General features: G+C 32.3%; 1 protein-coding gene across 1 annotated transcript in view; it reads left to right on the top strand.

Annotated features, from left to right (window-relative positions):
- The window catches only part of LOC115889254 (dynein heavy chain 12, axonemal), a 232,470-nt gene that overhangs the window by 20,997 nt on the left and 195,205 nt on the right, over positions 1 to 16,268 (top strand). The window contains exon 3 of the mRNA XM_030909199.1: positions 12,571 to 12,885. Within this exon, the coding sequence (XP_030765059.1) occupies positions 12,571 to 12,885 (315 nt within the window). The remainder of the gene's footprint in view (positions 1 to 12,570; positions 12,886 to 16,268) is intronic.

The following is a 16,268-nucleotide window of genomic DNA, read 5'->3' as shown; positions in this document are numbered from 1 at the left end:
GGCTGAAGTAAAATATTTACGGATGAAAAGTGGCGCGAAAACGCTATGACCAATCAGAGCACCGTCGAACCATCGCACAGGGGATCGAGGTATAGGGATATAGCGGTCATAAATAGAAAAAAATACTTTAATAAGTAATTTGTGGCCCAGCTGCTTTATTTATGGCGAAAAGAAAAATATCTATAAATTTTTTTATAATTTTAATTGAATTTTACCAAAACGCCGGTCTAATTATGGCTGCAAAAATTATTTTTTTCTAAAGCGTGTCACTTAATTATATCGATAAATAAGTACACACCTGTAGATTTACCGTTATCGCTTACTAATGATTTCTGGTGAACTCCAAAAAATGTTTTTCTTACATTAACAGCCCCACGCCCCCTCCTTTAAAGGGTAAACGTGGGGGATGGGTTTCGGGAAATGTTTGGATTGGGTGAACAAGTGAAAGGTGAAAGAGTTAAGTTTATAAATTCTTTAAAAATCACTTCTTGTATCACTAGCTGTTTGTTTAGACCTTTTTTAATAAAAAAAATCAAGTTCCCCCGTGAAAAAATAAAATAACAAGATACTAATTTAACAATGGGATCCAAAAAATATATTATATGCGTACAGACGAAGATATACATACCTAAAAATACACAAATAGATAATAAAAGATAAGACATACTTAAAAGAAACTTTAAACAATACTAAAATAAACATGAAGTATAAAATTAAAAAAAATATATATTTCACAAAACAAAAAAACTAAGCCACCCTTACAACTCTGAACGTAAAAGTAGAAAATAATATTTATGTAAGAAAATATATTCTCAACCAACAATATGTTCTATAAAAGGAGTTCTTTGGCTTCATCATTCAGCTCTAAACATTCACTTTTCTTCCACATATGCCGAAATGCAGCCAAATAAGTGTCAGAGGATATCAGGAGACAATTAAAAACATCTTGATTTGTGGCATACCGTGAACATTTTCGACTATTGTCTTTTCTGAAAAAACGTAACTTAAAATTGTGTTGCGGTCTATTGAGAAACACGGACTGCTTCAAATAAATATATCGCATGAATAGGCAGAATTCGGCAGACCATTTTTTGTTTATAAAGAAATACATTCCTCAAACAATATTATTTGCGATAAGAGGAAACGTCGATAGTATTTTTTTGGTATTTTGAAAACTATAAAAATATGGATAAAAACGACGTTTAAAAAAGCATGAAAAATTAATACATAATAATAATTTCAGAACTTTCTTAGTAATAATCCAAAAGTAGAGGAAATCTTTTCTTTAAAATATAAAAAATAATAATCATCTCGGTTTTTTTAAAGCCTCCAGGAATATTTAGATTCTTATTTGCTATCACTAAGCGAAAAAGACAATTAACTGTGATGGGTTTAAGAGAAAAAAAAACATGGTTACAAATTTTATTCAAAAAAATTGTTGTTTTTTTTAAACCAATGCTACTATTGTTCAAAAAGTTTAACAGTGTGTCATATAGTTTAATTTTTCCAAAATCACTTATGGCCGCTCTTTAACATATGCAAGAGCCACTGTGCATCGTATCAACGTATAACGGATACTTGAAAATCAAGCTATACTCCGCGAATATTATTCTCAGTATTCTCAGTTTAACGGATTCTTTCGTAGATGATCATTCCAATTCAGAAAAAATAACCAACCAAACTATTAAATAAAAAATAACCTTTCCAAACCACAAAAATTCTTGTAAATAAAGAAATGTGACATCGAATTTGACAATGACAAATAATATTTTTGCTGGTATTTTAATAATTGTAGCCGTATTATAAATTTTCAGTAATTTGAAATTTCAAATAATTCTATTCCAAATAAAACGAAATTCGAGACGAAAGTACAAATTTAACGCCTCTTTAAGGTAGATAATATTTTACCTTTTCAAAATTTACATAGGATTTCCTATGTCCCGTGTTCCGATGCAGCACACGCTATATGAATGTAATTATTCTATTGTATTTTTTTATTAATACAACATTTTATTTAAAAAAATCTAATTTATATTACTTTAAACAATATAGCGATGAATAAAATCGGAAAATTTCCACTGCGTATTAGTTTTTAATCCACTATGGTAATGAAAGAAAATAGGTATACATAGTTGTAGACTGATTTATCTTCGATATTAAACGTTTCCGCGACATTTTACTTCAACATTTTACTAACTAGCAACTCTCAAAAACAAATAGTGCAGGATTCAATTTATATATGAAGATGACATGACAGCCTCTATATTTACTACCATCTATGGTCTAGTTTTGGTCTAGTTGTCAAAATGCTGGTGATCCGTCAAGTTATTTTTAAATCATTTTTAAATAATTATTAATTCAGATATTCCTGATTTGCCGGAAAGTTCGGTGATGTGTGTTTATAGTTTGTGTTCTTATTAGTTTGTGCATTTTGATATTTACATCGTGTGAGATACTAAACTTTTTTTTAGTAAAGACCTTTTAGACATCTTAGATGAATAATATATTTATGAACGAAATAAAAAAACATGTTTAATCATAAATAAGTAAGTACATAGTTGGTAATATAGTACTTTAACAATTAGTAGTCTATATTTTTATTATATTATAATTTATTTGTTAAATCAAAAACATAGGCGCTATGTACTCTATTGTTGGTGTTTAAAATGTATGTATTCATAATTTTATTTTTAGTTTTAAATATGTTACACTTCTAATGATCTAATAAAACATAAAATATAGTAAACAAGTCTGTATTTATTATTTTATATTTTACAAGGAATAATTTTGCGCTTGAATAACGTTACCGTTTTAGTTAGCGTTAATAAATAACGGAACGCTAAAATTATGTTATGCCAAAACTCTCCATTAGTTTCTTCCGGATCACCAGGTGGCTCTAAATGGCGGACTTATTTGTTTTATATCAGTGTCCAATTTATCTCTAGTACCTGACATTAGTCTATGAAGATTAGTTCGTTCATCAAGTACTTAGGTAATCAAAAAATATATTTATCTACAAACGTCAAAAAATGACAAGGTTTGCGAATTGATAGCAATGTGAGAAGTGACACTTTTTTTCATTTTCCTACGTTACCATGACACCGTGCGCGAAGTAATGCGCGAAATCCCTATTTCCACACTGCATGTAAATTATATGGGATTTTGGAATTTTGATTTTTGGAAAATGAAGAACTAAATTATAACTAATTATTTATTTCGAAATATTCAAGAATAAACAAACAACAAATATCAAACTTAACACTGAAAAAATGTTGTTTGCAACTCGTGCGCGAACTACTTTGGTGATCTCGAAAAATTCAAGTATCGATCGCCAAAGTAGCACTTCGCGCACTAGATACAAAAATAACTAAACTTTTAACAAGTGTCAATCAAAAAGTGCCCGCCAATATGTTTAAAATAATTGTTTATTTATCTCCGGGAAATTTTTTCACTCACTATTTTTTAAAATAAAATATAATCTACTTCAAAGAGATGTATGAAAAAAAATAAGAAGTTATGGTTGTCGTTGCCCACTAAAGCTTGATTTTCATGCGCCCGTTATTCGTTGATACGATGGTCCGACGGCGTTCTGATTCTCCAGCCCGTCAATGAGAAAGATCGTACGATAACGGACGTTATGACACTTTTTTGACAAATTTAATCTAGCCTTAATAAAAATATAATAGTACAGGAGCTAGCAACGTCCGGAAAACGAGAATTTTGAGAAAGCTGGTTCTTTAATACCTATATCTTTTGCTGTGTTGTCCTGGCCAAAGTGCGGACCGTCTGGCTGCCGGCCGGTAGACTACTGCGGTTCAATACTGCACATCACATCTGTATCCCATTTTCGTTTGTTTTATGGAATTTCTCGTTTATGAGTAGAAATACAATGATGCGATTTTCACATTACTTTGCTACTTTTTTATGAAACTAAATATGCTACACATATATTTGTCCTAGCCTCCTTAAGGTGCGATTTCCTAGCGACGCCTTCTGGCCTCCACGTCTCGCCGCACACTGGTTCGTTTCTCGAAAAAAGGGAAATTAAAACAACTTTCGTTGCACGTCATCAATGTCACCATGCGTCGTCTTATGGAGTTTGCTGGTGGTCGTGTTATGATGTGCAACCAAACTTATTTTAATTTCCCCATAAATCTGTATATCAATGAAAAGTAATGTATCGCTTTTAGTGGAGTGCTTTAAGCCCTTATGGGATACAAACCGCGGAATTCATTTACTGTGAACGAATTTTTATAAAACTTGTTGCATTGTATTGTTAATAAGATATATTACTAAATTTACCCATTTAAATTCGTTGTCTTCACTTTAGTATTTAAATAAGCACACACATACAAATGCATACATACAATAAGAGATGGCTCCATATTCCCGAAAAGCTCTCTATCAGGATTCCTATTTGAGATTTTCACTCCAAACCTTTTACAAAATATATGTTTAATGGTGGTTCATATTTCAAAAATATTTTTATAGATATGAGTGAGTCAAATATATCTCATTTATTTATTCGAGTTCAGTGAATTTGCTATAAAATTCTGGTTCCAAAAATACCTTAATACCAGAGAGTATTCTAAAAGGTCTTTGAATTATGACCACGTCCATGAGGACGTCAATCTAAATGTCCAGAAACCTTCGTATGAGAACTTCTAATGGAGACGATCGACTTATTGTAAGTTTATCGCTAAGAAACCGCCGTTTGTCAGCTTTTTAAATTGATAATAAATTGCACTTAAAGACCGTACATATTAACTAACGGACTACAAGAAGAAGATTAAATGAATCAAATCTTATGTCAAGAAGACCTGCTTCGGGACCAGAACTTACTAGATGTGTTGACTAGGCCCAAAAGCAAAGGCATGGTCTTAATGTAAAAATTATGAAAAAATGTTAGTGCCTTCTTTAAAATCGAATATTTTCAACGAAAATAAAGCTAATGATATGAACCGAAAAACAAACCATTGAGAAAGGATATATCTAGATGATAAAATGATTTTTGAATTTTTTGCTGTTTTAACATATTTCACAGGGCGTTTCAAACTTTCACCAAAATATCAACATTTTGTTTTCCCTCCTATATTTAACAGATGGGGAGTTTCATTTTTAATTTAGAAAAAGGTACTAAAAAAATAAATAATTTGGCAACACACTGCTTAAAAAATCATCAAAATCGACCCATTAAAATAAAATCTATTAACCTTTAAAATACATCAAAGTTTTAAGGTGCCCATTTTTCGTATCGGTGTATTTCAAAAAGTATACATTTTAGTCATATACTTTTCTAATGAAACAAACCTTTATTTTTTTACTAGAATCCAAAAATCAATTAATATATAGGATGTTCCATTACAAAAAACATAACTTTGATGTGTAACTTTTTTTGGGGACACCCTGTAGAACTCTACATAATTTTAGAAAATGCTTTAAATTGACTTACATAACCTCACAAAATTTTACTTCAATACAAACTTTTGTTCTTACAAAAACCGCGTCGTATATGACGCGCCATCCTGTATAATTCGATTTCAATCAAAATTTCAATGATTAGAATATAAGCAGAATAAGTATAGCTTATGCATCAGATTTATTTATTTCAATAAATTTACTTAGAAAAATAATTAAAAAAATAAAAATATTAAGAATGAAATAATTAAGAATTTACTAAAATTACTAAAATAAAAAATTAAAAGCAACGAAAAAAATGGGTAAACATTTTAGTATTTTATCTATAAAACACAATACGGAAGGTTTCACATTAATACATTGACAGTAATTGAATTCCGAGGTAAAAGTCTCTAGGCACTCCACTGTTTGTACGGAAACAAACCAGTACGTGGCGGGCCGTCGACGCCAGACGTCACTATGAAATCAGACCTTCAGTTTCTGAAATACAGGGCGAATTTGTGATGCGCAGTAGTGAGCAGCTGTTCAGTACAGATATTATGATAGCCCTGTATATTATTTTTCTTTTAGATTTTTTTTTATTTAAAGTGTCCCTAAACATTTAGCACTTTTGCAGATATTTGCGGTATTATATTACATATTATGTAATGTAAGACCGCGAAGTAATTCCGATAGTGAATTAAATACCGGTACTGGCAATATTTAAATAGAAAGTACTATATTTAATTTTCTCTCAAAGGTATTGTGACTGTGGACCAAAATAAACTTGGTTTGGGCTGCGTTTTCTATTTTAATTGAAGAGACCAAGGAAAAACATGATAAGCGCAAATTTCTTAATTTTAGAGGTAGGTCTAACCCAAGGACTGTATATTAGGCATTCCAAACCACGTGATATTAAAATGGCAGCTGGGGGCAAGGTCATCCAATGAACGCGATCGGCTGTTCATTCTAACCTGGTCGATTCAGTTTATTTTCTATTTGTGCGTTGTACGATTCAGATGGATTCAGTTCGTTCCAGCTTTGTTTCGTGTTGTAGCCAATCGAGTGAATAATTTATTTAAAATGGAAAGCGAATATTTAAAAGCTTTATTACGAGAAAATGAAGATGTTGGTAGGAGGTAAGTGTAATAATGGTATAGATATTTTCTAGTATAAAACTCAGTATATAAAGTGCAAAATTCAATATTTTTGTATGTAAGCGCACACAATAAACATATTTTTCATCTTATTTTAGGTATGTTGACAAATTGGGATTAATCAGCAATCTGGATCCATACACAATTCAGTATAGTGAGTTAGACTATTCCTTAAATGGCATCCCTCCCATTACAAACATGGACATCATTGCTTATTTAGTAATGACACACAGTTTTTATAGCCAAGATGAGATGCGTGCTTACAAAAGTTTACAAGCCTTTAAATATTTTCAAAGTGGATTTATCATAAATATTGGGACGAAGATAGTTAACAATTATTATGTTTTACTGGGCAAGGTAATTAAAATATATATTTTTTTGATTTTTGTATAATTTCTAATGGTAAATGTATGCCTTAAAATTTTGTTATTGAGGTATTATAATATTCTTACAGAACATCTTTATTGTTTTCTAGGCAAAACACTCTCAAAGAACCACTGCAAATCCTTTGGAAGCTTGGTGCATTATTGCGAAAGATGGCAGTGTGTTGACGGCACATTGCACAGGCATGGCAGGAAATGGTGAGGTATGTAGCCACATTGGTGCCTTATTATTTACTGCTGAATATGCGAACAGTCGTAAAGACGCCATGTCTTGTACAGATGTACTCTTGGCATGGCCTGTCCCTTCGTTGACTATAAAAGTTCCTATTGTACCTGTACATGATATGGACTGGGGAAAGGGACCAGCTTTACAGGTTCACACAGCAAATAAAGATATACCACCAATATCTACAGCTGAACGTAATGCGATGTTCAGAAAAATGGCCGATCTGTCATTATCCTGTCCGTTAATGAGACTTACAGAACCTTTCGCCTCTGAAATTGCAAAAACGCTGAAGAAAACATTACCATCCACAATGGATCTGTATAATAAAGACCATGTAACCAAAAATTATGCAGAATTGATGGTAGAAGTTAAGAGAATTAATATAAGTATAAGCCAACACGACATATCACTTGTTGAACAGAACACAAGGGAACAGGCAGATAGTGAGAACTGGTTTATTCAGAGGGCCGGCAGAATTACAGCATCAAATTTTAAAATGGCCTGTAGGACAAATTTGGCTAGGCCTTCTTTATCTGCTGTAAAAATAATTGGTTACCCTACAAAAATGTTATTTAGTACAGAAGCGACTAAATGGGGTGTAGCTTAAGAAAATAGAGCATGTAAGGATTACATAAACCACATGTATGCTGAAAAACATACTTCTTTTCAAGCTAAAAAAGTGGGAGTTATTATCAGTCAACAATGGCCTCAATTTGCTGCTTCCCCGGACATGATTGTTTATTGTGAATGTTGTTTAGGGGGCAGTGTTGAAGTAAAGTGTCCGTATATTTTAAAAAGAGACTATTTAAATTTAAAGGAATTTACACAAATTAAGAGTTCTTGCCTCGTTTATGAAAATTACTTTATTTCTTTAAAAAAAGATCATAAATATTATTTTTAAGTCCAAATTTTCATCTTCTAAGGTCAAAAAAAGTTTTTCAAGTCCAAAAAAAATGTTCATCTTCTAAGGCAGCAGGTTTTCCTAGAAATAACAATTATAACTTGTAATATACCATCACTATTAAAATAGAAATATCAACAAAGAATTTTTATTACTGACCTGTTAGAAAGTGTTTGCTACACACCCTCTGATTTTTTAATATAGACTCCGTTAAATCGTCTCTTTTTATGGCTGCCAACCAAAGAGAACGGCGTTTCTTCGACAATTCATTTTTTTTCTGTTACAAACCGGTGATTTGTAATCGTAGGGACACAATAAAAATGTAAATTGTCCCTATTCCCTCTACTTCCGCAGTTAACAACAAGACACGTTTTAGGCATGATAAACTTTCATTAACCTAGTCTCCAAATATTATGTTTTTACTAGAATTTATACACTGGCAAGTAAAATGTACTATACATATGTTAACGACTAACAATTAAGGCTCGAAATGAACTTAAAATCGCTATAAAATGTATTAAATGCAACAAATATCTTGCTTAACTACCACAAGGCAATAGGCAAATACAGCCATGTGTGCCCTCAGCGACCATATTGGATCGATTTTGACAGGTCGTTGGAATGCCTAATTATATTCTAAAGGACTGTTCGATCGCGTTAAATCGCCGCTATCGTAGTCGCCGTGGATGCTTACGTCACGCAGGGACCAGCGCTCCACAGTGCGGCGGATGGTTATTCTAGCGGGACAAAATCTCAGGAGCGATGTTTGGGACTTAAAATCTAAGAACGTAGCAAATGGTCTAATATATGGCAACCATATGGTTAGATTTATTTATTTATTAACAACTTAATTTATTAATAAATAAATAAATACAAGATAATAAAACTATGATATTATTCGTACATGACACACAAAAACCGTACTGCAAACTATTGCCAAATACATAAAATTATGATATCAGGTGAAATACTTACAAAAAACTCTTTAGCAGTTATTTTTTAATTACTTTGTAATCTTGTGACACCCTGTATATTTTATTTTAAAAAATCTATTTTGTTTTAAAAAATCTATTTTATTTTGGAAATAATAAAAAAGATAGATATTTTAATTTTAATTTTAACAGTCGGTAATTGTAAATTCATATATAGTAAGTATATAAGACAGTTTTTTAAACTTTTATTAAAACTAGTAATAATCATTTAGTTTTATTATAAATTATCAGAAAGTAAAAAAAAGCTTTAGCATATCGTCATGCTTTATTTAACTAGAACATCATTTGGATGTTTTTGTCTTGTATAGGAAAATTGCCGAACTGACTATTGGTGTCATTCATTAGCTGCCCATACACGGAAAGGTCCGGCCTTCGAACTTGGCCTTGGGCCCGGGCATTTGTTTGAGTAAAAGGCAAAGTCCGCGGATATATTTCTGCTATGGTAATTTGAGTGAAACCCCCGGCCTAAAGGCCAAGTCCGAAGGCCGGGCCTTTCCGTGTATGGGCAGCTATTAATTTTTTAAACTCAGTGCCTTTCGATGGAGTTAAGGTTTCAACAATTACAGCAGCATCCTTACTCCCACTAGCCCTAAAGCTCATAGTACTTGCAAAACCCAATTCTTCTTCTGAATGCTCTTTAATTAACCCTTTAACGAGTCTTTGTTTTGTTTTTATACCATCCGATTGAAATGAAACTTTTGGGCATTCACCTGTTAAGCTTGAACTCCCTGTGACTGTGACTACCTGTGTTGGTAACTATTGGTAACTCAAAAGATTTACATCATTCAATATATCAATATTTGAAAAAAAGTTTGATATCTGCAGAACAAAGGCACGAAGGATTTTAACTATAATATACGTACAGTAGAAAAGTACATACCTTTGGCAATCTTCAACATAATTTGGCTTTGGAATAAAATGTATAAGCACTTGTAAATATTTTGTTTTCGTATGATATCTGCCTTGCTGAGCAGAAAACGACCAAATTTGGTTGATAAAAATGTATCGAAATACAAAGAATATTCATGCATTTTTATATCATTTGGAATGTCTACTATTTATTGTTATCAGTACACATTTTTTGGCTTATTTCTATCTAAACGGTTTTGTCCCGCTAAATTTATCTTTCACCGCACTGTGCGCTCGTCCGTCAAACGCAAAAATAACTGTCACTGTCTAAAATCTTTAGCGCCAACTTCAACTCGGTCCCTAGACAACGTAAAAAAACTGACAGTGCAGGAAGATAGGAATCGAACTCTCCTTATCTCTATAGTATCCTTGAGTCTAACCGGTCTCTACAAAATGTATAAACTCTGCAGGGCAATAAGCTGTTAAATTCTATGATATGTATGTCTAGTAAAAATATATACAGGGTGGCGCACCTCATTCGCCTCGGTTGATTATACGAAAACGGAAAGATGTAGAAACAAAATATTTTATGAGTACACGTGGGGAGGCAAAGTGCACAATTTAAAATTAATTTGAAATATACAGGGTGTTTCAGAACTAAGATCCATACCAAAGTTATATTTTTTCTTATGGAACACCCAGTATTTTATTTCATTTTTGGATTCGTGAGCCCAAAAAAGGCGTTAATTATAAGGGTTAAATATGTTTAAAATCTTTAGTTTTTGAGATATTTAAAGATATTTAAATTTGCATGCTATAATAGAATAGGTTGTTAACACCCTGTGCATTACATTTCAGAATTAATTCTTGTGCTAAGTTTAAAGGTAGAGAAATAAACTTTACTGCAAAATGTTATTGCTTCCTTAAATTTATACAGGGGTATCAAAAATTACTGATCTATTTTAAGGATTTATTTTACATAAAAACTTCGTTATTTCAAATACAAAACTCTGTATTTTTTTAAATAAATCGAAGCAGATTTAAATGCTCTTTCAAACTATATTAGGGTTACCTATACCCATCTAGCTCAGATTTTGAATAAAAAACGATTTTTAAACAAAATTTCAATCAAGGTGGCTGGTGTCGCCATGGCAATTTTCTAGTGACAGTTAGTAACTATTTTTAAAGTCGACAATAGTTTATGGATTTAATTTAAAATTATTTAAATTTATAGCAGTTTACTTTTATTTAATTTATTTTCAATAGTTTAATAAGTAATATTTATTAAATATGTATTTATTATTCTACCAAGAAAAAGGAAGAAGTAGTTTTTGATTTATTTTACAATGACTTGTAGATATATGGATTTTCTTTAAAAGAGCCAATTACGGTAAATTCATTTTCTTCACTTCCAATGACAGGGGTTTCTGCCTAATAAGTTTTTTATAAACCACATTACCAGCTCTGCGATATAGGACAAGTAGTTTTTCAAAAGAACGCTTATCAGGACTCCTATTTGGATATCTTTGAGCATAAGCCCTTGAGGCCAAAAAGCAATTTTCCTCACAAAATAAAATCACTAGTAACATATCCATTCGTTCCGCCAGCAGATACTGCTTTATTTTTCTTGATAAAATAGTGAATACTTACTTATATTAAACTATTGTAGGTAAATTTAAGTAAACTGTTATAAATTACAAATAATAATGTCTATAAACTAATGTCGACTTTAAAAATAGTTACTAACTCTCACTAGAAAATTGCCATGGCGACACCAGCCACCTTGATTGCAATTTTATTTAAAAATCGCTTTTTATTCAAAATCTGAGCTAGATAGGTATAGGAAACCCTAATATAGTTTGAAAGAGCATTGGAATCTGCTTCGATTTATTTAAAAAAATATAGGGTATTGTATTTGAAATAACAAAGTTTTTATCTAAAATAAATCCTTAAAATAGATCAGCCATTTTTGATACCCCTGTATAAATTTAAGGAAGCAATACCATTTTTCAGTAAAGTTTATTTCTCTACCTTTAAACATAGCACAAGAATTAATTCTGAAATGTAATCTACAGGGTGTTAATAATCTATTCTATTGTTGCATGCATATTTAAATATTTTTAAATATCTCAAAAACCAAAGATTTTAAACATATTTAACCCTTATAATAAATGCCCTTTTTTGGGCTAAAGAATCCAAAAATGAAATAAAATACTGGGTGTTCCATAAAAAACACCCTGTATATTTCAAAATAATTTTAAATTGTGCACATTGCCTCCCCACATATACTCAAAAAATATTTTGTTTCTACATCTTTCCGTTTTCGTATAATCAACCGAGGCGAATGAGGTGCACCACCCTGTATACGGGGAAAGAACCTGATAACCACCAACCGGCCAGAAAAAAACGCTCTCTCTTGTAAAATTAGTAAAATAGCGCTAATCATGTTTTCCCCTGGACATTTCAATTAATATTATTAATTTCTTTTGTGACAATTTTAAATAATTTTATTTTATTACGATAGTTACCCCATTATAGGAGTAAATTAATTAAAACCTAATTACCCCATTACCGTGACCATTACCCCTCTCCTATATGAGCCACTGAAAGGAATAGTGACAAAAACTCATGTTAGTTGCTTTAAATTAGTGAATCAATATTTCAGAAAGTCTCAATCCCGCTGATGCTACGGATATTTATGCGAAATTCAACTTTGGCTGTGAACAAATTTGGCATTACCAGGATTATATCAAAAAGGCCAGCAGTATATTAACCAGTGAATATTTTGCCATTGGTCAGTTGATTCTTTCTGAATATGTGTTGACAATAAAAGAATCGCTAGCTGTAATTATCGAAAGCATTTTTTCGAACCTATGTGATATTCATATTACTGAAGACGCAGATATTTGTCAAACATTTGAAGATTTAAAAACTTACGCTTTAACTAAGCCCTCCACGACTGAGAGTCTAATCGAACAAGGTACTATAACATTCTTTTTACTTACCACAAACCCCCAACCTTAAGCAGTAAAATTTATAAATTATATTATATGTAATGGCTGGCCAACTAAGAATGAAAACCGGCTGTACTAGGATTTTTTTCGTAAATATTCACTTGAAGAGGTATTTTAAATATTGTTATTGCTAATTTTTGTGCTATGGTGTATTTTTCCCTATTTCATAAAATAAAGTGGGGGGGGGGAAGCTTTAACTTGCTCTTATTAAAATAAGGATAACTCTGGTTCAGGGTAATGAAATTAAACAAACTGAAGCTTGTTTAAAAGATCTTATTTTCCTTAGTAATCCGCAGTATAAAGTTTGACTCCATCGATCTTGTTTTGTTAACGAAAGGGCATCATAACAAATATTACGCGTTTGCATAGCATTTATTTTGCTAAAGCATTTCAATTATTTCTCAAACACAATTTTTTCAACAAACAACAGCAATTTTTCAACAGACAAAAATTTCATTTCATTTTGCATAGATTTAAGAAAGAACAACATTTTCAAAAAGTCAGCGCATACCATAACTACTTTGTAACTTCTAATGAATTTGTTGGAGCATTCCAAAGAATACGTCTTTTAACAAAACTGGCAATTCTTCTCTGATAAATTATAGATTGTTTATTCCACTCAATTGATTAAAATAGAGTGGTTATATATAAAATATATAGATAAATGTTATGCTGCAGATTATTAAGAAGAGAAGCTCTTTTATACAAGCGATTGTTTGATTATTCCCTTGAGTCAATCTAGAGTTATTTTGATTTAAATAAAAGCTACGAAATCCCCCCTACAGGTGGCATTTTTGTTTAAATCCAGCTAAGTGCAGCAACGTATATTTATAAATATTATATTTACTAAGAGCAATAATGCTATAACTGAAAGCGTTCTGACAAGGAGGCTTTATTTGAATTTGCGTTGTTCTCTGTTTTGATGTACTCTGGTAACCTGACAACGTGGCGACGTGCTAGTTTGCGTGTTCTTTTTTGTTATAAATCTCGACTTGGTATTGAGACCATTAACCTTTATTTATAATTATTGAACTTCAACCTTACGGCGCGGCGTGCTAAGTTTGGTTGTGCGTGTGTTTACTATATTCAGTTTATTTGCCTAATCTCTTTTCCGTTACGCTGTCATTGATGAGTTTAAGTGTGATTCCTGTCAGAAGGTCGTCTCGGAAAAGGACAAATATAAACTTTGTTGTAATGGAGAATGTCGCCGGAACTTTTGCATGTCCTGTACTGGGTTAGATAAAACAACAACAAAAATACTCTGCCAACACAAGTTCAACAATATCAGATTTTCCTGCAACATCTGTGACTCACCCACGTTAAAATATCTTCATGACAAAGTAACTCAAGTTCAAAAATCGCAAGCCTCTCTAGACACTGTCGAAGCTCTGGGAACCTGTCTAAAGAAGAACAATGATCTCCTTCCGGTCATTAGTGAGATGTATGATATTTTGAGTTACCATGACTCCAAGTGGAAGAGCTTGTACAAGAAAGTGGATGACATTCACAGCCTCCATACCAGTTTGTCCGATGGTAGACAATAATCTTTATTCCATTCCATCAGGGTTATGAAGCAAGATATTTTCAACTCAATGTCTATTTTACTGGACAATCATGATGAGTCTATTAAGGTCCAAATTCATGACTCATCAAAGGAAGACTTATCAAAGGAGTTGGGTGATTTGCATTTGAGTGTAAATAAAATGGCATTCATGCTGGAAAAGTTGGCCTCCGTGAAAAGACATCCAAGAGCATTCCTCCAAAGAATATTAAAAGTAACCCACAAATTGAAAAAAAGTCTAGTTCGACGCAGATTGACCATTCAGATAACAAGCATACGCATAAGTCATATCTTGGCAACAGAAGGCAGCTTGTGAAGATTAATACGTCTATGTCTTCTTGTAAGCCTATACAATGTGGCGTCCGTCAGGGTTCAGTACTTGGTCCTATTTTGTTTCTGGTGTTTATCAACGACATTGCAAATCTAGATATTAGCGGTAACATCTGCCTTTTGGCGGACGTTACTAGTTTCACTTGGAGCGGCCCAGATGTTACGGCACTATATGATACTATATCCAGTGACTTACGCACCATTAAATCTTGGTGCGATTCTAATCTCCTATGTCTCAACCTATCAAAAACTAAAGTTTTGTCATATAAAAGTACTATACAACCTTTTGTACTTAATAACACCTCTATTGACGTCGTGGACTCTGTGAAATTCTTAGGACTTGTTGTAGACAACTCGTTAAAATGGGACTTTCACATCTAAGCTCTATCAAAGAAACTAAGCGCTGCCTGTTTTGCGCTAAGATCAGTTTCTAAGGAACTTAACTTATCAATCTCTATTACTACCTATTATGCCGTTTTTGAGTCACATCTTCGTTATGCCCTTCCATTCTTGGGTACTTGCTGCGCAACACAATTTGATCGTATTTTCAGACTTCAAAAGAGAGCAGTTCGATATTTATTGGGACTGAACAGTAGAACTCACTGCCAGAGTTTCTTTAAAAAATTCAAAAACTGACTGACTTTATTCATTTTTGAATCCGTTTGCTTAATCCGCAAGCACATATCTGCTATTCCCGAAAGGCCATCTCATAACTATCCATTTAGGAATGCGGAGCACGATCTATTGCTTTTTTCGGGTTCTTGTTATTACCGATTTTGAACCGACCTAGAACTGTGATGCGTATGGGCAGAAGGAAATATGAAGACATTATTTCATTTGCGCATGCGCTGCAGAGTTCTAGGACGGTTCAGAATCGGGAATAACAAGAACCCGAAAAGACCTTTTATCTGCCAACCCCGAGCTCAGAACTAGTTAAAGGTTCAATACTGTACAATGCCAAAAAATGTACAATCATCTGCCTTTGAATATCAAGTCGCTTTCATTCTTTCCCGCATTTCGCAAAGCTCCAAAATCATACTTACTGGAGAGAGCCCTATATGCGATAAACGACTTTTTTGTTGATGTTTAATTATGAAAAATTTTGAATTTTAAAATTTTGATCATCTCACACACTGGTCAAAGGTCAAGTATTTAATATTTTATAACTCTTAAAATTATATCTATTTACTGCTTACTGTTCTTCAATTGTTCATGTATGTTCTTTTTGTAATTTGAATGACTTAATTTTTTTTGAACTGTATGATTTGTATTGTGTATTTTTTGTTATTTAAATATTTTTTTGTGCTTTTGTTTGTTTTGTGAGTGCTTTGTCGATGAAGCTGTTTTGGCTTTTTGCACAATAAAGCGTTGTTTGTTTGTTTGAAAATATAAGCAATATCCTCTTTTTCAAAACCACTTAAGATATATTTGTTGTGATTGCGTCAACCTAGATTTTTT

This window comes from Sitophilus oryzae, unplaced genomic scaffold (genome assembly GCF_002938485.1).
Source record: "Sitophilus oryzae breed Bouriz unplaced genomic scaffold, Soryzae_2.0 scaffold_812_pilon_pilon, whole genome shotgun sequence".
Classification (NCBI taxonomy): Eukaryota; Metazoa; Arthropoda; class Insecta; order Coleoptera; family Curculionidae; genus Sitophilus; species Sitophilus oryzae.
The sequence above is the reverse complement of the archived record's forward strand: the minus strand, read 5'-3'. Positions and strand labels throughout refer to the sequence as shown.